At 55.2% G+C, this 18,998-nt stretch overlaps 2 protein-coding genes across 4 annotated transcripts in view; one reads left to right on the top strand and one right to left on the bottom strand.

Moving 5' to 3' along the window:
- The window catches only part of CCDC12 (coiled-coil domain containing 12), a 51,926-nt gene extending 50,981 nt beyond the window's left edge, over positions 1 to 945 (bottom strand). The window contains exon 1 of the mRNA XM_081285248.1: positions 789 to 945. Coding sequence (XP_081141374.1) covers positions 789 to 884 — 96 coding nt within the window. The 5' untranslated portion in view covers positions 885 to 945. The remainder of the gene's footprint in view (positions 1 to 788) is intronic.
- Positions 946 to 1,265: 320 nt separating this feature from the next.
- The window catches only part of NBEAL2 (neurobeachin like 2), a 32,331-nt gene continuing 14,598 nt past the window's right edge, over positions 1,266 to 18,998 (top strand). The window contains exons 1-14 of one of the 3 annotated variants that reach the window (XR_014020941.1): positions 1,266 to 3,486; positions 11,004 to 11,092; positions 11,160 to 11,288; positions 11,398 to 11,479; positions 11,575 to 11,699; positions 11,881 to 11,963; positions 14,359 to 14,444; positions 14,542 to 14,824; positions 14,972 to 15,078; positions 15,550 to 15,630; positions 17,083 to 17,166; positions 17,572 to 17,670; positions 18,113 to 18,714; positions 18,798 to 18,930. Coding sequence is in view for 2 of the 3 variants with exons in the window: in XM_081285236.1 (XP_081141362.1) it covers positions 3,436 to 3,486; positions 11,004 to 11,092; positions 11,160 to 11,288; positions 11,398 to 11,479; positions 11,575 to 11,699; positions 11,881 to 11,963; positions 14,359 to 14,444; positions 14,542 to 14,824; positions 14,972 to 15,078; positions 15,550 to 15,630; positions 17,083 to 17,166; positions 17,572 to 17,670; positions 18,113 to 18,714; positions 18,798 to 18,930 (2,034 nt within the window). In the remaining variant the exon portion in view is untranslated. The remainder of the gene's footprint in view (positions 3,487 to 11,003; positions 11,093 to 11,159; positions 11,289 to 11,397; positions 11,480 to 11,574; positions 11,700 to 11,880; positions 11,964 to 14,358; positions 14,445 to 14,541; positions 14,825 to 14,971; positions 15,079 to 15,549; positions 15,631 to 17,082; positions 17,167 to 17,571; positions 17,671 to 18,112; positions 18,715 to 18,797; positions 18,931 to 18,998) is intronic. The other 2 variants (XM_081285236.1, XM_081285237.1) reach the window with 2 other exon arrangements.

Raw genomic sequence — 18,998 nt, 5'->3', positions numbered from 1 at the left:
TTCCAAGCCCCACAGCCTCAAGTGACAGGGCCCACGCCTGCACACAAGCAGTGAATTTCAGAGTTCTCCTACCTCTCCACTACTTTGGAAAGAAGTAAAAATAAATTCAGACCATTTTGGTGGCAAAGGAAAACACGGGAAATGCTTCTGAATCTGGCTCTTTCCCTGCAGTCCACCCTTTTTTTTTTTTTTTTTTTTTTTGGTACCAGCGATTGAACTCAGGAGCACCCAACCACTGAGCCACAGCTCCCAGACCTATTTTGTATTTTATTTAGAGACAAGGTCTCACTGAGTTGCTTAGCAACTCGCCATTGCTGAGACTGACTTTGAACTCGCGATCCTCCTGCCTCAGCCTCCCAAGCTGCTGGGATTACGGGCGTGCGATACGGCGCCCGGCTCCTGATATCTTTTCCTCGGGATTTTTGCACTCAACGTCTCCTGCGGCCCTGTTCAAGGTGCGCAGAAGTGTCTACCTAATGCAAGAACTCCCGCGTGCGAGTGAAAAGTAGGCCCGGCCAGGGAAAAATCATGCCTAACCCAACAACCGACTGAAACCAGCAGCGACCGAACAACCACCGACCGGCAGGTAGCAGCTACAGCTACACACAGCCCAGCTGCCTCCACACCCGCCCCGGAACTGCCCAGCACCGGGGCGGTACAGTCTCCCCACGCATGCGCCAGTATCCGCGCAGGCGCGCCTCCCAGCTGCCGTCCCCTAGTCCCCAGCTCTTCCGTGTGGACCCCGGACTCGGGCTGCCTCGACTACAGCCTCATTCCACGTCCCTCACCTTGCGTCCTGTTTTCTCCCGTAGGGCCTTGAGCCGTTCCTTCCTCTTCAGCGCCTCTTCCTCTAGGCGGCCCACACCGGCCGCAGCAGCCGCCATCCTGCCTTCGACCCCTCCTTTCTCCCTACGTCACGCAGGTCGGGCAGTGGATAAAAGTCTCACGGCCAAACCGAGAACGAGAATGGGAGACAGGAAACCCCAAGAACCAATCAGTGTTGACTTGTTGCAGGAGGGCCCGCCCTCTAACCTCGCCGCGCCAGTGAGGAGCAGGCAAAAAAAAAAAAAAAGGTCCTGGGGTGTTAAGGCTCGATTTGTCTACCGCTACACAGTGAGAAAGCATCGAGTCAGACCTGAGAGAATAGATCGCATCGATCGCTCTGGTCTCACCTAAGCACTAAACACACCTTATTCACTCCCTGCGGGCCTCTTGTAATACCCAGCCATCCTTTCAAGAAAGCTTCCTTATCCTTCTACCCCATCCCTCTCTAACAGTAGTCTTCCTATCCCTCCTCTAGAGCTGTCTATGGCTCGCCCGGATCAAGTGCGTTTAAGCTCTTCTGTCTGTTCTCAGTTCGAAACTGGCACAGTGCTGAACCTGACTATGTGTTTTTTTTCCCCTTCTGAACTCACAGGTGATTTCCTCTCATCCCCATTTCTTCTAGAGCGGCAAAGTACTCAGGATCGGCTACCGTCTCTGAAGAAAAGCAAACGCCAACCTGGGCCAAATGAGCCCAAAGGAACAGTTTCCCAACTCCAGTTAGGAAGAATTGCTTTGGCCTTGAGTGCAACAGGTGGTCACAAGATGCATGGCACCCTAGCTGCCAGGATCTTTTCTGCATCAATCAGAGCACGTTAATAACAGAACACCTGGGCTGAAGTCGAGTTCTTCTGTCTATGTGGAGTCTCCAAAGTCACACCCACACCCCTTCCCAGAGAACAACTAGCCTTTAAGGCTGTTCCCTGCCTGGGACCTCCTAGGCTATCCACAAATGGACACTCACTCCTCCCCTTCCAACCCACTTCAGAGGCCCAACTGCCACAGACCTCCGATCCAGCTCAGTTGCCCTCTTGACCTCACTAACCTGGTTCTCTCTAGGCCTTCTCCCCCACTGCAGGTGACATGTCCCGCCAGAAACCAGCTCATGGGTTGTAGGTGCTCAGGAAATGTCAACTCAGAAGCAGGATGGATGGGGCAGGAGAAAAGGACAGACTGAAGGGGCCAAACAAGAAGCCAAGGAAGACAAAACAGTACAGGGATGGGGAAAAGGTTTGTCTTCTCTTGGACACCCAAGGTCTAGGGAACTCAAGATCAGTCAATCCTAGGAACCATGGCACCTCTCTGGGGCTGGCAAATTTCCTCCCAGTTCCAACAAGCGGCCTGACCCTTGCCCAACATCAGGGTCCCCCTCAGTTCACAGGCAGGCTAGGGACAGGGAAAGGGACACAGGAGTGATGATGGCAATCAATTAGGCTTAGGTCCTAGGTCCCTATCCCTGTGATCCTCATTTGGCCTTAGTTTCTCCACTTGTAAACCAGTCATGAGTCACCCACCTCATGAGGTTAAAGGTGAAAAAGATGATTGATTGCAGAATAATCCCTGTAATCCCAGCGACTCAGGAGACTGAGACAAGAGGATGAGGCCAGCCTTAGCAATTTAGAGACCCACTGTCTCAAAATATAAACAAATGAACAAACAAACAAACAAATTAAATAAATAAGGCTGGGGATGTAGCTCAGTGATAGAGCATTCCTGGATTCAATCCCCAGTATCTTCCCCCTACCCCCAAAGTGCAAAGGATGTAAAGGAAGTGCTGGGCTCTGGTTTGGGGAGTGCCTCCACTGGGAGCATCTGGGAAGGCTTCCTAGAGGAGGGAGGGAACTCATGGGGATCATTAAAACCACTCTGGGATCAGCCCAACGGAAGGGCACCACTCTCCTGGGGGTATTTCAGGCTCCTCCTGCTGTTTGCTCCCGGATCCTCCCGCTCCACACACAGCCGGAGCTCAAAAGTTGTATTTAGATCTTCCCATAAAGAGCTTATAACAGCATCTGGCACGTGGTCACTACAAGTGGTCATCAAGGAGGTGGTTATTGTTATTTGTTGAATGACCCTGGCAGTTCCCTCGCTGCCCATAGCCCCTTCCTTGAATGGCGGTAATTCCAAACTAGGCGGGATGCTTAGCGGGCGAACTCAGACCCAAAGTAAGCCTGGTAGCCCCGCTGCCTGCCCTGATCCGGAAGGTTCAGAACGACCCTTCCAGTAGCGCCGGTGGGGCGCGGCCTGCGAGGGCGGGGCAGCGGGGCGACTCCTGGGCCGCCCTGACCTCAGGCTCCTCCTCTCGCCGGGCTCCCCGCCCTTTGCACGGTCCCGGGAGAGGCGGGGTGGCGGTGTCCGCGGAGGCGGCGGCGCTGGCGGCAGCAAAGTGCAGGAAGCCGGGTGGCGGCCGTCCGGGATGAGATGGAGGAGGAGCTGTAGACTTAGAGGCTGAAAGCGGCGAGGGCCGGAGCCGCGGACTTCCCCCAGCAGTCCCGCGCCGCTCCGCCCAGGAGTGACGCCCTCCGCCCATGGGCCTGGCCGGAGGCAACCGGCGGGCGGCGCGGAGGAGGAGGCGACAGGTGGCGCGCTGCAGGGGCAGAGCCGGGTCAGGCCATGGCCGCCTCGGAGCGGCTCTACGAGTTGTGGCTGCTCTACTACGCGCAGGTGAGCCCGCCCCGCGCCCGCTGTGCCCCCAGCTCCGCGCACCCGGTGCCTGCTGCACCTGCGCCCGGCTCTGCCTGGGCCACGAACAGGCACGCGCGCCGGGTGTGCTCCAGCCCAGCACACGTGTGTGCCAGGCCTCAGGCACTTATATCGAGGGACAGCGCTAGCGGCCGCCTCTAGTGTCCGGACACATCCCCCTTTTATAGGTGGGGAAATTGAGGCCGGGAAAGAACAAGAGACTGGCCAGACCGAAAGAGGGAGGGGAACTCAGTTTGCATGTGGACTGCCTCGCCTGCAAGTGAAGCCGGGTGGGTTGGTCGTGCCCAACAACGAGTCTGAGTGGGCTGGGGGGATCTTGGCAGGTGCAGTGGGGGAAGATGTGCTCCTACTACAGGTCTGACTTGAGTCACCTCAGACTCCCCTAGAGAAGTGGCAGTGGTGAGCTTCCCAGGCCTTGAGGTAGCCCCACCCCACTTCCATTCTGGGGTGGGAGGCTGGTGGAGAGGTTGAGGCCAGAGAGGATGTTTACAAGGAATAGAGAGAAGCTCTTTCCCTCTGACCTTCCTCACTGGTTTCAGGAACTACCTAAGGTGGCCTCAGAATGTGATCAGAATGACTCTGACCTGTTGTCCCCCAAACTCGGTCGCACACATAATCACCCACTTTTCTTTTGCATTTACAGCAGGGAGAGATGCCAGGGTGCTGCCTCCCTGCACCTGCCAGGCATGTGCTTCTGGCTCAGGTGTGCCCTGGGCACAATGGACCATTGTATGCCCATGAGCAGCTTCTCACTGGGGGGAAGTTCTTGCTCAAATCACCTAGCCCTCTGTGAAAAGGCTAGCCAGTGGTCTCCCAGGGACCTAGAGTACAAGCCATAAGGACCACAGCCTTTTTGGTTCACTCAGGTTGTGAAAGGTCCAAGCCCCTGGCAGGAGGCAGTGCATGGAATAGAGTCTCTCTTGGTGTGACCCACGCCAAGTTCTTTGCAATTCTAAGCCTCTACTTCCCTGTTTGTAGAATTGACAGAGCCCTGACCTCAGGAGCTGCCTGGACTTTGTAGAGGGATAGCCCCTCAGACTGGTTCAGGCCAGAGTAGGCTTCTACTTTCCTGGCTCCAAGGGGTCCCCTTGCTCTAGCCTGAGGGAAACCTGCCCATAGCCTTTCTTTCTCCAATTGTCCTATGGCCTTGGGCTGGTTTGGGGTCCTCAAATGAAGGAGGCTTAAACCAGCGATGAGTCTGAGAGATGTTAATGATGGATGGGTCTTCCAGCTGGGTGGCTGGCTGCTGGGGTGTCTTGGTAAAGCTTCCAGGACTGTACCTCCATCCTGCATGGTTGCCTCCAGATGCCCCTTCTATCTGAGTAATGCATATGGTCACCCCCTATCCCCTCAGGAGGTGCTTAGCCCTCATGTCTGTGCTGGATCTCCCATCTCCCCCAGCTCCTCACCTTACAGGCCCAGGCTGCCTGGTGGTAGTCTAGGAAGCCTGGGCAGGCAGGGGGCAGCTTGGGGCCAGGCAAACAAATCCAGGATGTGCGAGCTTACTCGGGAGCTGGGTGGGGCCAGGCAGCCTGGAGAGAGGAAGCCTGGCGGGGCTCCCCCAATGCCTTCCTGCCTGACTGCTCCTGCTTCAGGAACAGGGTTCCACCCCTCTGTGCTGGGCTCCCAGGAAGGGATAGCACTGCCCTGCAACTTTGAACCCTGCTAGGGAACCTATTGTGTGTGTGCTTGGGGAAGGGGGAGTGTAAGGTAAGGTGTGGATCTGATGGAGGGTGTTAAGAGACCCTCTATCAGTCAGCCACCACCCAGCCAGCAACACCTGTGCCCTCTCCCTTCAGCAGTGAGAGCTGACACCAGCTGGCAAACCTGTTTCCCCAGTTGTGGATCTGGGTGAGGACAGAGCGGGGAGTGCCCCTCTTCCTGCCCTTCCTCTTCTCTTAAGGACCCCAAGTTTAGACCCGCCTCCCCTCACTTCTGTGGGCCCTGCTCTTCTGAGACTGAAGGAGAGAGGGGGGAGGACCAAAGTGACCCTAGACCTCATACAGTTGGAGCTCCTCAAGGCCCTGGTGGGGAATCCAAGGTCATCAGAAAAGTTCCTGAAGAGGTTTAGTCTGTGGGTAGGAAACCCCAGGTGGGTCTTCACCTGGGACACCATAGGCCGTTTCCACATTGGGGTCTTTTTTAACTCTCATTATGCCTGGTACTCCACTGCTTTCCAGCTCCTGTATGTGGTAGGTGCTTCTGGCTGTTAGCTGAATGACCAGATGAAGGGGTAGGCCCCATGGTAGTGATCAATCAAGGAAGTCATCCTAGAGAAGGCTTTCTTCGGGGGCTTTTGGGATGGAAGGGACAGGAATAGCAGGAACAAGCACATGGCAATGAAAATGCAAGCAGCAAGTTGTCGGGAATGGGGTCATGGCAGAGGTGACCCAGGAGGCCTGGTGGATAGGTGGGAGCATATCCAGGGATTCCCCAGGGAGGGCACAGCTTGAAGAGTGTGAGAGGCTAGGGGACTGGGACAGCACCTGACAGGCTGGCAGTTGGGCAGCATGTAAAAGTTAATGCAGAATAGAATGCAAATAAGCAGTCCCTTTTAAGGCCGAACAGTAATGAGTGTTGTTCAACAGCCCCCAACCCCTAGTGAAAGGGTTTAGGGACACTCAGGATCACAAAGATCAGGATGGGACAAACACTCAGGTTACAGGTGGGGAGCCCAGGCTAAATTTTCCAGTTACACCATTGAGGACTCAAAGGGTTGGAGGAGGTCAGACCAGAGCTGGAGGTGACCTTGCCCTGCCCACCCTCCCCTGAGTCCCTTATCCCTGGCCCGTGAACTCTACTGCCTCATGGAAATCTAACCAGGGCCTCTGCTCCCTCTAGGTCCTTAACTGGTTCCTATTTCTTCCCATGCCTCAGTTTACCTTCTTGAAATAGGCAAAGGGGTGTCATGAAAGTCTCCGAGGTGCTTGGTTCCTTTACACCTCGGAGGGGAAATGAGTTTCTTCCTTCCAGCCTCTATTTCCAAGGCAACTGAAGGGAGAGGGATGGAGCCCAGGGTTGGGGGAGGGGCTGGTAATCCCTGGTGTTGTTATGACAACTGGGGAGCTGATGGGAGAGTGTGGGGTCCCCATGGAAACAGGGTCAGTTACTATGGGGACCCTGGAAGGAAGTTCCCAGTTTCCATAGTGATGAGACAAGGGGATGGTTAAACCTTGAAGGGTGTTATGGAGACCAGAAGGCCCACCCTTCCCCTCTGTTTAGTATCCTTTTTCCAGGTAAGGGCTAGAGACTGACTCACTACCCAGACACTGGAACCATTCCCAGTTGTCTCTGTCCCTGTCAAAAGGTCCATCTTCCTGTTTCAGCTCATGGTCTGAGGTCCTCCAGGTCTGACTCCCAGAAGCCACCTTTGGCTTGACATTGGCCTCCTTCTCTTGATGCTACATGGGGGATTCCCTACCTTAAGACGCCATCCTGAACAGAACCCACCACACCTGCCTCATTTCTGCTCTTCTGTCCCTGGAGATAGGGTACTATCACTCAGGCAGCTCTGAGTGGGAGGAACTACCCATCATTGAACTATAATTTACCCTACCTATTCTGAGCTCTTCCCTGAGGTCCATCAGCATACTCTGCCTCACCTGCGTAGGGCAGCAAATTGGAGAGCAGCCCAGAAGTCCTCAACTCTGTCAATGAGCCAAGGTCTGCCTCTTGATTGCACTCTCAGAGGGAGGTGGGCAGGGTTGCTTTGGAATGCCAGGAACTTGGGCAGGCCAGAGTCCTTGGATTGGAGCTCCCATCACGTCACCCTCACCTTGATCCTGGGTGGATGTGGCTACCCACTGAGCAAAGGGATCATTTTTAAAAAGTACTAAAGGGCCAGACATGATGGTGCACTTCTGTAATCCCAGCTCCTTGGGAGGCTGAAACAGAAGGATACCAAGTTCGAGGCCAGTCTGGACACCTGAGTGACACCTTATCTCAAAGTAGATAAATAAATAAAAAGGGCAGGGGATGTAGCTCAGTGGTAGAGCACCCTGGATTCAATCCCCAGGACTGTAAAAATAGTTAAATAAACAGGCAGTGGAGGCTCAGAGGTTGACATTAACAAGCTGCTAACCACAATTCTGTTGGTAACCCCAACCTCTGAAGCAAAGCACATATAGTACTGTAAGGGTGGGAAGAGCCAGTAATGCCCTTGGGCTGGAACATGCAGCAGGTCTGGGGTGCCAAGGCTGGAGAGGCTGGGGACTTGCTCTAAATATGGAGCTGGAGCCAGGGTGGTGACTGGCTGATTGGGCAGGGTGACTGATGTCTACTAGAGGCCCTCTGCATGCTGGGCCTCTAGTAGCCCCACCCACGCCTCCATGCCACAGCAGCCTGCCCTCAGGCCTCCCAAGCTCTCAAGAGCCCCTCACTCCCAGAACTCTTTGCATGTGCTCAGGGCTAGTTGGGCATGTGTCACTGCTTAGCAGATTAAGATCTTTATAGGGATGATCATTAGTACTTGTCCTCTCCCATACCTATAGCCTTCTCCCCTGCCACAGGGCCCTGGTACCATTTAATTCCTGGGCTCAAGGGCCCTGAGGTGCTCTTAAGCAGGTGTTGTTCCTCACCTGCCCCCCAGGGGTTGAGGCCCTAGCCTAGTCCTGTTGGGTAAGAGGCTGATCTAGCCCTATACCTGTTCATGCTCTGAGCAAGAAAGGGTAGGAGGAGCCAACGGGGCATAGACCCATTGAAGAAAGGCCTGGAGAGCCCAAGCACACAGCCACCCTTTTCAGGCTCTGGACGCCCTCACCTGCAGCACTCCTAGCATGCTGTGCCCCCTTGGCCTGCTCTGTCTCTGGTCCTGGCTCTGCAGGGATTTCCATACCCTCAAGCATTACAGCCTCAAGCCCAGATCAGAGTTGGCCTGAGGCATCCCAGGAAGAAAAGGTGAGAACTAGAGAAGTGAGTTAGGCAGCTTCTTCCCTCTTCTACATGTTAGAGACCTCCTCGTGCCCCCTCCAGAGCCCATGAAGGCTGCCTTGAGCACCCCAGTTCCGAACCCATACCAGTTCTCACCTACTGGAAGTTTACAGGACTGGACAAGCTTGGAGGGTGTGGTTCCAAGGGACAGAAAACAGGAGTGTGCAGAGTGCAAGAGACCCACCCAGGTCTGGGAAGGCCAATCCAGGCGATGACCCTGAGGAAGGTGGGTGGTTTCTGCTTAGGAACTAAAAGCCCAAGTCACAGTGGCAGTTGAGTGTGGGGTGGGCAAGCCCTGGACAGGAAGATATATAAGTCACAGAGGAGAAGCAGCAGAGAGGGTGGAGAAGCAGGCCCTGGGCTCCCTAGGGCCCTGGCATGCCAGGTTTAGAGTAAAGCCTTTATACTGTGGGTGGGGTGCAGGATGGAATTTAGGTTTTCAGGTGCTCAGCTCAGCTCAGCTGTTACTGACAAAAGGCCCATATTTTGGACCAGAGATGACTAGTTTGATTGGGATGGTTTGGAGTAGAAATGACAGTATGGGGACATTTTTGAAGGCAGACGAGGGTCTAGGAAGCCACAGAGGTAGGGGTCATATGGTCAGCTTGTGTAGGCTGCCTAGCCACCAAGAGTAGACCTAGTCTAGAACCAAGGCCCAGCTTTCAGCATCTTCAGAGGTGTAGTTGAAACTAAGGTGGTGGATCTCCTCTGTGCTTCCTATTTTCCTACCTGTGATGAGAGGATTCAGAAGGGATGGTCCAGGAGTCCTGGCCTCTGGTGTTTGAGGATCTGGGCATTTTGTCTCCTTGCTGATTGGCGGGGAGGGAGGCTGTCAGCAACAGAGAGTGGAGAGGCCAACAATTAATTGACCAACAAAAAAAGGTCACAGTGTTGGGCAGAGTCCAGGTGGTGTAGCCAGGCATTTGAGGGGTTAAAAGTATGGGTGAGTTCCTCATATGGTCCCTGGGCCTTAGGACCAGGTCATAATGGTATGGGTCTGCTCCTGGTGGCCATGGTCCTCCCTAAGTTGTCATGGCTTTGGATTGGTGCACAAGAGTGCACAAGGAAGGTGTCCAACTGCAGAGTGGCTGGCTGTTTGATCTCAGTTTTTTGTGGGCCTGCTCCAGGTCTGCTGTGGGTCATGCAGGCCTGTCTGTATGGTATGGGGGCCACAGGGAGCAAAACCCAGCAATTCATCCAAAGGTAATTTGGGAGGTTCAAAAGTGTGAGGTACATGACCCCTGAGAACAGTTTCAGGCTGGCTGGGTGCCGATGTGTATCTGGCCCCTTCCTCCCTGTCCAGTCCAGTCCTTGTCGTGCCTTTCTGACTCTAGGAAAGGAGGTTGCTTTGGGGGCTCAACTGGGGCCAGCAGTGGGGAAGGAGGGGCTCAGGTAAGGTGCCCACCCATATCCATCCCTGAGCATTTCTGGGTGTGGATTTAGATTAGGGCTAGGCTATGATTTACTCATCTGTCCCCTGAGGAGAGAAACCTGCAGAGTCCAGGTGGTGTAGCCAGGGCATTTGAGGGGTTAAAAGTACAGGTGAGTTCCTCATATGGTCTCTGGGCCTTAGGACCAGGTCAGGGAGATGTTGGTGCTTTGAATGAAGGGCACACTAAAATCAGGGAAGAACCCTCTTCCAGGTAGGAGCTCTTCCAAGCCACACCTCACAGACCCCACAAAACTGTCTCTGGCCTGCAAGCTCCACCCAAGGCAGGTGGCCCCGCCCCTTTGTGCTTCAGGTCCCACCCCCAGCGCCTGCCAGGTCTCTTGCTGGGCCTAGGGTGCCCTGGCCCCCCCACATCCCTGCGGTCTGCTGGGAGGAAGCGGCCCCCTTCCCCCACCGTGACTTTGCGCTTCCTGCCCCAGCCGGGGCGGGAGGATCCGTTTCCCGTTCACACCAAAAGTTTCCCTGGTGGCGCCCAGACTTGGGCTCAAGTGCTGCCCCTTTTGCTCATGGAACAAGCTCTGGGGCCCGGGGTTCAGGTAACCCAGAGGGTGGATAGAGGACCCAGGCAATGGTAGGAGCTGTGGCAAGGATGCTGATCTGTCGGTGGGGGTGTGCCTGTGCCTAGGTGCCTGTTCAACAGTGCACCTGAGTCCTGGCATCCACAGTCCAGGAGGGTTTCCTGGAAGTGGTGGCTGTGGAGCTGGGAGAAGGTGGCAGGAGAGGACCCAGCCCAAGGCTCTGAGTAAGAGACATGCGTGGGAGACCTTTTTCGGCACCAGCACCGCCACAGCCACACCCCACTTAAGCCCCTCCCCTGCCTGTGTCAGGCCGGGCAGGGTCTTCCAGGGGTAGAGCAGAGACTGGGAGGGAGGGCTGAGAGACACAAATGGGGTCTTGGAAGAGTGGTTAATTGTACCAAAGTCCTCTGATGCTGACCTTGTCCTTCCTTTTCCCCCCAACCTCACTCCTTTTCTCCACCCCTACTGCTCTGCCTGTAATCCCTGTACATCCCCCATGTCCACTTCCTTGACCTCATCCCTCCCCTGTCCACTGCTTGTGTTTGCCACCCACCATGCCCTGCCTGAACTCCTGCCTGCAGAAGGACCTGGGCTACTTGCAGCAATGGCTGAAGGCCTTTGTGGGAGCCTTCGAGAAGAGCATCTCACTGTCCTCCCTGGAACCACGAAGGTGAGGACAGGGTCAGGACAGGGAGGATGAGGTGTCTGGCCACCCCAGTGACACTCCTTACCCATAGGCCAGAGGAAGCAGGGGCAGAGGTCCCCCTACTGCCACTAGATGCCCTGCATGTGCTGGCCGAGCAGCTGGACCAGAGGGACCTGGAGCAAGCCCTGCTGTTGCTTAAGCTTTTCATCATTCTCTGCAGGTAGTCCCTCCCTGGTGTCCACCCCAAGTGGGCAGTGGCATGGGAGTGTGGGCCAGAGGGAGCGGGGGTCATATGCATCGGTGGACCTCTCCAATTCTTTCCACCCCAGGAATCTGGAAAATGTGGAGGCAGGCTGGGGCCAGGTGCTGGGGCCCCCAGTGCTGGTGCTGCTGACCGGGCTAGTGGCTGAGGTGAGATGGGCTCCCTGAGGTGGAATGGAGATAGACAGTAGCTGTGGCTAGAGCAGAGTTAACCTCCCTCTATCCTCTCTCTCCCACACTGACAGCTCAAAGGACCCCCATCACCACAGGAGGGCCGTGGGACCCAGCTGGAGAATGTAGCCCTTCATGCCCTTCTCCTCTGTGAGGGTCTCTTTGACCCCTATCAGACCTGGCGACGCCAGCACAGTGGGTGAGACCCAGCCCTTAGGCAGGGGATGCAGAGAGGCTGGGCAAAGGATGGGGGCTTTTGGCTATGGCAGAGGTGTTCAGGTGGGAATGGGCCTGTGCATAGGCTGGTGGAGGATGACAGAGAAGGGGTGAGAGCCAGGCGAAGGGACCCAAGCGTCTGGCCTCACCTCCTGTTCTTCCAGAGAAATCATCAGCTCAAAGGAGAAGAGCAAATACAAGTTCCCTCCTGCGGCTTTGCCCTGTGAATTCAGCGCCTTCTTCCAAGGTCAGGCCCCACCCCTGCCCCACTTAGTCTTGCCCCCAAACCCAGGCCCCTTCCTGCAGTTCCCTAACCCCAGACAGGACAGGAACTACTCAGGGGTAACTGCAGGCAGGCCTGGGAAACCCACAGGCGTTTGAATGGGCCTCCAGAGGCCACGTAGGAGTTCAGGGTTGAGAGAGAACATGCCTGAGCAAAATGTCTTTCCTTGGTTGGAATCAGTGGGGTTGACTTGTCCCCTGGATTTCCCATCCTCCTTCCTCTTCTGGACCCTTCTGTGTCCTTTCAGCCACTTATACCCTGACTCAGGATCACCAGAACACTCCCTAGCCCGGTCCCTTTGTCCCTGTAGCCTTTTCCCATTCTCCACCCCTGCTCAAGATGGGGCCACACTAGCCATTTCCACCTTTTAGAGGAGCTGGTGCCCAGGATACCTCCAGCCACCCATTCTCCCTGGTAACCTCCTCTCCTGGGTCCCCTCTCATCTCCTTGCATTGGAGGGAGACTGGCAGGGACTTGAGATGGGCTCAGAATGTAAAGTGACCTGGACAGAGTAGGCAGGGCTATGAGAAGGTGGTGACCTTTTCGGGTTTTAAGTATCTTCTCTGTGCTGCCTGTGGAGCTGACCAGGATCTGGAGTGGGGTGCCATAGGTCCAGGAGGGGAGGTGTCCTGACAGAGTTCCCTGCAGTCGTTTTCCCACATACTCTGCTTTTTTTTTTGGTACTGGGGATTGAACCCAGGAATGCTCTACCACTCAGCAGCCTTTTTATTTTGAGACAGGGTCTTGCTAAGTTGCTTAGGGCTTCACTAAGTTGTTGAGGCTGGCCGTAACTTGCCATTCTCCTGCCTTAGCCTCACGGGTTGCTGGGATTACAGGTGTGCACCACTATGCCTGGTCCACACCCTTTTCTTCAAACAAACTAGCTTTGGCCCACCATCTTAGACCCATCTGTGGTAGTTGATGCCCTTGAGATTTGATCCTGTTTCTCCTCAAAGCCCCCTTTTTTTTTGGTACCAGGGATTGAACCCAGGGGCACTCAACCACTGAGCCACATTCCCAACCCTATTGTAATTTTTTATTTAGAAACAGGGTCTCACTGAATTGCTTAGGGACTTGCTAAATTGCAGAGGCTGGCTTTGAACTCGCCATCCTCCTGTCTCAATGAGTCACTGGAATTACAGGCGTGCACCATCGGCCCAGCTCCCCACAGCCTTTCTTTCCATCCCTTCTCCCTCTCTGCTCTCCAGCCCTACTCCTGTCACCTCATCCCTAGACTGTACCCAGTTACGCCACCACAGGATCTTTGCCCACCCTGTGGTCTCTTCCTTCACTGGCCAACTGCATTCTCAGGCCTTGCCTCAAAAGCTCTGTCCCCAGAGTTTGGGGACAGAGCTTTTGAGGCAAGTGGTGAATGCCTATAATCCCAGCAACCTGGGAGGCTGAGGTAGAAGGATGGCAAGGTGAGGCCAGCCTCAGCAATTTAGTGAGGCACTAAGCAACTTAGCAAAATCCTGTCTCAATATAAAAAATAAAAATGGCTGTGGATGTAGCTCAGTGTAAGTACCCCTGGGTTCAATGCCTAGTACTCCCCCAAAAGAAGCTCTGTCCCCAGGGAGACTTCCACCCTATCCCACCTGAATCATGCCCAGCCCCCACACTACCATGTGACCCAGGGCTGGTCCCTTCTGCTATCTGGTTTTGGTGCACAGCCTGGCATCCTGTCCAGCTTTGGTGGAGCTGGGCCAGGTGGGCTCCCATATACAAGACTGTGAAAGCCCCTAGAAGTCCCCAGTGGGGATAAGGTGGGGGGAGGGGGAGTCATCCATATAGTAGATACTTTAGGGTCCCTAAAACAGGGCCTGGGAAGTTCCGCCTGTCACAGGGACGGAAGGAGCAGGAGATTTACATCTGAGAAATTGAACCCTAGGTCACACAGGGAAGCAGAGGGGTTATATGATCACCCTGGGGACCCTATTTGGGGTTTAATGATCTGGAGAGTTGACTAGCCACTCCAGCAGGACTGTATGCCTTCCAAGAAATGCTATGTCTCTCCCAGCCCCCCTGGCATGGAGCCATGACTTTTTTGAGCCCCTAGAACAAAGTGAAATCTCCTTCTATTTTTTTTAATATTTATTTTTTTAGTTGTAGTTGGACACAATGCCTTTATTTCACTTATTTATTTATACATGGTGCTGAGGATTGAACCCAGGGTCCCTCACATGCCAGGCGAGCGCTGTACCATTGAGCCACAACCCCAGCCCCGAAATCTTCTAAATGGGGCTCTTGCTTGCTCCAGCTCCTACCCCATCACCCCTTGCCAGGACACCCATCTCTTGTGCAGTCCCCTGGCCCACAGCCCTGCAACTATGGTGACATTGTCCTGTCCTGCCCACCTCAGAGAGCCTGCAGGATGCAGACCACTTGCCTCCTAAGCTGCTTTTGCGGCTCATCCACCTCTTTGGCGCTGTCCTTGCAGGAGGAAAGGTAGGCCGGGAGATGAGCTTATGGGCCGGGGGTGGCTGTCTTGGCCTCACTGCTCTGTGGGCCCCTGCTCACTGCCCATCTCTGCCTTCACCTGCAGGAGAACGGGCAGATGGCTGTGAGTGCTGGCTCAGTGCAGGGCCTGCTGGGTGTTGTTCATGGCTGCAGCAATGGGCCAGCCCAGGACCCCTGCCTAGTGCGACTGGCGCTGAAGGCACTGGTGGGTGCTGTACATGTCCTGCATGCCAGCCGCACACCCCCCCGAGGGCCAGAGCTCCGTGCCCTGCTGGAGGGCTACTTTCGTGTCCTTAATGCTGGCTGGCCTGCTAGTTCAAACTCAGGCTCCGAAGAGGCCCTTGTAACCCTGCGGGTCAACATGCTCGGTGTGTATGGGCTCCCAAGCTCGTGGAGAGGGCGGCAAGAGGGGAAGGCCCACGTGATGATGGAAAGGCTGGACTGGGTAGCATGGGGAAGAAAGTTTAAATTTGCTTGGAGGAGTTGGGTAGGGCCTGACCTTGACCTTTGAACAGATGCCATCCCCATGATGCTGGCCTGTGAGGATCGGCCAGTGCTGCAGGCTACCTTCCTCAGCAACAATTGCTTTGAGCACCTCATTCGCCTGATCCAGAACAGCAAGGTAGGGGGCGCCTAGGCCGGGGGTGGAGGGGCTGGAACCCAGAGGCAGGGGAATCATGTGGAGGTGCCAGGTTGCTGTTAAGGCCTGTACTCAGTGGGAGGGACTAGGCATGGACAAGCCTGTCCTTCTGGGCCTGTACAGGGCTGAGTCTGAAGTTCAGGATGGCTCTGTATCACACAGAAGGGGAGTGTAATGGGAAAGAGGGGAATGTTATGTGGGCTAGAGGGGGATCAGTTGCCTTTGGATATAGTGTCTGTCCTATTCATCTTCCCTTGCCTCTGCTCATCAGAGCAGGCCATGGTGGCTCAGTCCCACTCTTCCCTAGTGCCTAGGGGGACACTTTGCTTGGGACTCAGGGTGTCATTTCCCTCTGGGGCATAGCCCTGGCAGCTGCCCCAGTCCTGCTCTAACCCTACCTCTCCCATCTTCCTCCTCTTTTCTCCTTTGCCTCTTCCACCCTCCTCCACACAGCTGTACCTGCAGGCCCGGGCGCCCCCTGAGGGGGACAGTGACCTGGCTACCTGGTTACTGACCGAGCCCGATGTCCAGAAGGTACCACCCTGGGACTGACTAGCTGAGGGACCACTGCCCTGGGCTCCCTCTTGAGCCTTTCCTGTGCTACAGCAGGGTGGCAAATAGACGTATATGAGGCCTAGCAGAGGGGGTGGATCCCCTATGTTGTCTCACTCTCTTCCAAGCCCCATGCGGGAGGTTAGAGCAGGATATTGCATATTACCCACCTGGTATTAGAATTGGGAGCTGGGGTGTGGCTATGCCAAGCTGGAAGGAACCTTCGAAACTCTCAACCACCCACCCTGATTTCTCAGAAGGGGAAACAGAAGCCCCAGTGCTTAGGGATTTGACTGTAGTCTTCACAGAAGAGGAGGTCCCCCATAAGAAGCCACTTCTTTCTGTGGATCCTTATACTTAGGGTAAACAGGGCACTGGGTGTTCTCTAGCTTCTTATGATATGTTCCAACCCTCATTTTGCATGAGGGCTACAAGAAGCTGGGATTACAGAGCTGCACCACCATGCCCACCATCATTTATTTATTTATCTCTCTATTTATTTATTTATTGTGGTGCTGGGGGTTGAATTCAAGGCCTTGCAAGACATGCTGGGCAAGCATTCTGCCACAGAACTATATCTCCAGTCCACCTCTCATGTATTCATATAGATATAGAAACAGGCCTGGAAAGGGAAAGAATGTTGTCTGAGATCATTCCTAGCAGATTATTTTGTTTGATTGTGTTGGTGGTACTAGGGATTGAACTCAGGGCTTTGCACATCCTAAGTAAGTGCACTACCACTGAGCTCCGTTCCCTGAGATCACACTTGGGAAATTGGGCAGATCTGGGACCAAAGGACCCTACAGGGCCAGAATATGGTTTAGCATTTGCTGACAAACTCTCTAAGCCCTCTCAACTCCTCACCCCAGAAGTGGGGCAAGGGGAGTGAGCAGCATGCCTCTTTGGCTCTCAGATTCAGCCAGTTTGAGCCAGTATCCCCACGTGGGTCTAGGAGACAGGGGACCGGGTAGGATTTAAAGGTCTCGAAGGTTCTCTTGATTCTGACATGCTGTGATTGATTGTTCCTTTATTCCCAACCCCCTTCAATCATCATGGGTGATGGGGCACTTGCTGGCCTGCTTGCATATGCGTGTCTAGGTTGGGTGGGGATGTGTGGAGGCTGGGGCCCCTAAGACCACCAGGGAACAGGAAGGGGAGTGCAGAGAAAATGTCCCAGTTAGGCCCTTCCCAACCTTGTTTTCTTCCTAGCTTTTGTCAGAGCAGGTCTTGCTGAGCTGCTCAAAGAGGGTCCAGGTTCAAGGTAGGGTCACAACAGCAGGGTTAAATAGAGGGCCTGGTTCCCAGCCAGGGTCACTGATCCAACACATGCTATGTATCTGGGGGTGCCTAGCCCTGCACCCCTTTTACTGCAGGGTGCCGCCAGCCGTGACACCCTGACTACTGCCTCTGCTGACTGCCCCTCCCCATCCCAAGGTACTGGATCAGGATACAGATGCCATTGCAGTCCATGTAGTCAGAGTGTTGACCTGTATCATGAGTGGCTCCCCCTCAGCCAAGGTAAGGATGCTTCAGCCCAGCTGCAGTCAAGGTACCAGATACAGTTAAGTGACTACATGTCCCCAGAACAGACCTGCTCCCTGGAGCAAAGTAAGTGAGCTGAGAAGATTCTGCCTGGCCCTTGGGCGAGCTTAGCTCACTAGGCAGGTATGGTCATCAGTCTTCCCTGGGAGTTGGACATTCTGGATCAGGGCTGGATGGGGAAAAGGATTCTTGTGGGCTGACCACCATCTGCAGGCTTCTGAGATGGTTCTATGCCTCCCAATCCCTCTTCTGCCCCTTGTCCCAGACAACATAGTGACCAGGCAGAGCCAGGCAAGGGAGCCCTGACAGTGCCCCTAGAAGGGTGTGTTCACTCTGGGGCCTGTGTGTATGCTCACTTCCTTCCTATATTGCGCTCCGCAGGAGGTGTTCAAGGAACGCATTGGCTACCTGCACCTGCAGGAGGTCCTGCAGAGCCACGGGCCCCCCACCCAGCGGTTGTTGCAAGAGCTGCTTAACATGGTAAGGGCAGGGCTTGGATCCAGAGTCCCAAAGGCAGCCAGGACTGAGTCACAAATGGGGAGGTCTCCACCCTGGAGGACTGTTGACTATAGTTGGTACACTGTATGACTTGTGGCCCAGCTATGCTCATCAGTGTCCCTGGGGTAAGGATTCTGGACTGTGGGGCCCTGGAAATTGCTGCATGTTGGCCGGCCCCAGGATGGTCCTAGGAATGTGCAGGTTGGGGCTCCGCCTACCCAGGCTACAAACTGAGGCTTGGAGGTTGACAGTGCTGAAGGATTGCTATTAGTGGTCTTGGTCATCTGTGTACCCATGACTGTGAGCAGGATGGTGTAGCACATGTGGCTTATTCATGCTGTAGGCAATTAATTGAGACAGGAAGTCCCACACTTGGCAGGGTGCCACAGTTGACCAGCGACTGTCACATTCTCTCCACCCACAGGCTGTGGAGGGTGACCACACCATATGCCCGCCTCCACCAATCCGCAATGAGCAACCGTTGCTGGTGCTGATGCAATGGCTGCCATCACTGCCCACAGCTGAACTGCGGCTCTTTCTAGCTCAACGCCTCTGGTGGCTCTGTAACAGCTGTGCTACCAGCCGTGCCACCTGTGTGCAGGCAGGCCTGGTGGGCTACCTGCTGGAGACACTCAACACAGGAATAGCCCTGGAGGCCCGGTGTCAGGAGCAACTGTTGGCGCTGCTACAAGCACTGGGCCGTGTGTCAATAAGGCCCTTGGAGCTACGTCGCCTGCTGCGCCCCCCATCAGAGCTGGACTCAGGGCCAGGTGGAGCTGAGGCTGGGAAGGCTCGACATGCAGGTGCCATCATTCGAGCCCTCTCAGGCATGGCCCGGCACCAGGGTCCTGCACGTGCACTGTGCTACTTTGACCTCACACCCAGCATGGCAGGCATCATGGTGCCCTCTGTACAGCGATGGCCAGGACCTGCCTTTACCTTCCATGCCTGGCTCTGTCTACACCCCTCGGATGCAGTGCCTGCCCCAGCTCCCACCCGGCCACTCCAGCGAAAGCAGCTGTACAGGTAGGTGACTACCACGGGCCAGGACCCATTGCCAAGGTGAACGAGCTGGAAGACATGGGTGTAACCAACTTGCCTGCCCCCAGCTTTTTCACCAGCAGCGGCTCAGGGTTTGAGGCCTTCTTCACGGCAGCTGGGACCCTGGTGGTGGCTGTGTGCACACGGAAGGAGTACTTGACCATGAGCTTGCCCGAAGTGTCCTTCGCCGACTCTACCTGGGTGAGTCCCCACCCTTTTCACATGGCCCAGTGGGGAGGGGGATACCAAGTCCCAAGTGTGGCTTGACA

This window comes from Spermophilus citellus (assembly GCF_964194105.1).
Source record: "Spermophilus citellus genome assembly, chromosome: 3".
NCBI lineage: Eukaryota > Metazoa > Chordata > Mammalia > Rodentia > Sciuridae > Spermophilus > Spermophilus citellus.
The sequence above is the reverse complement of the archived record's forward strand: the minus strand, read 5'-3'. Positions and strand labels throughout refer to the sequence as shown.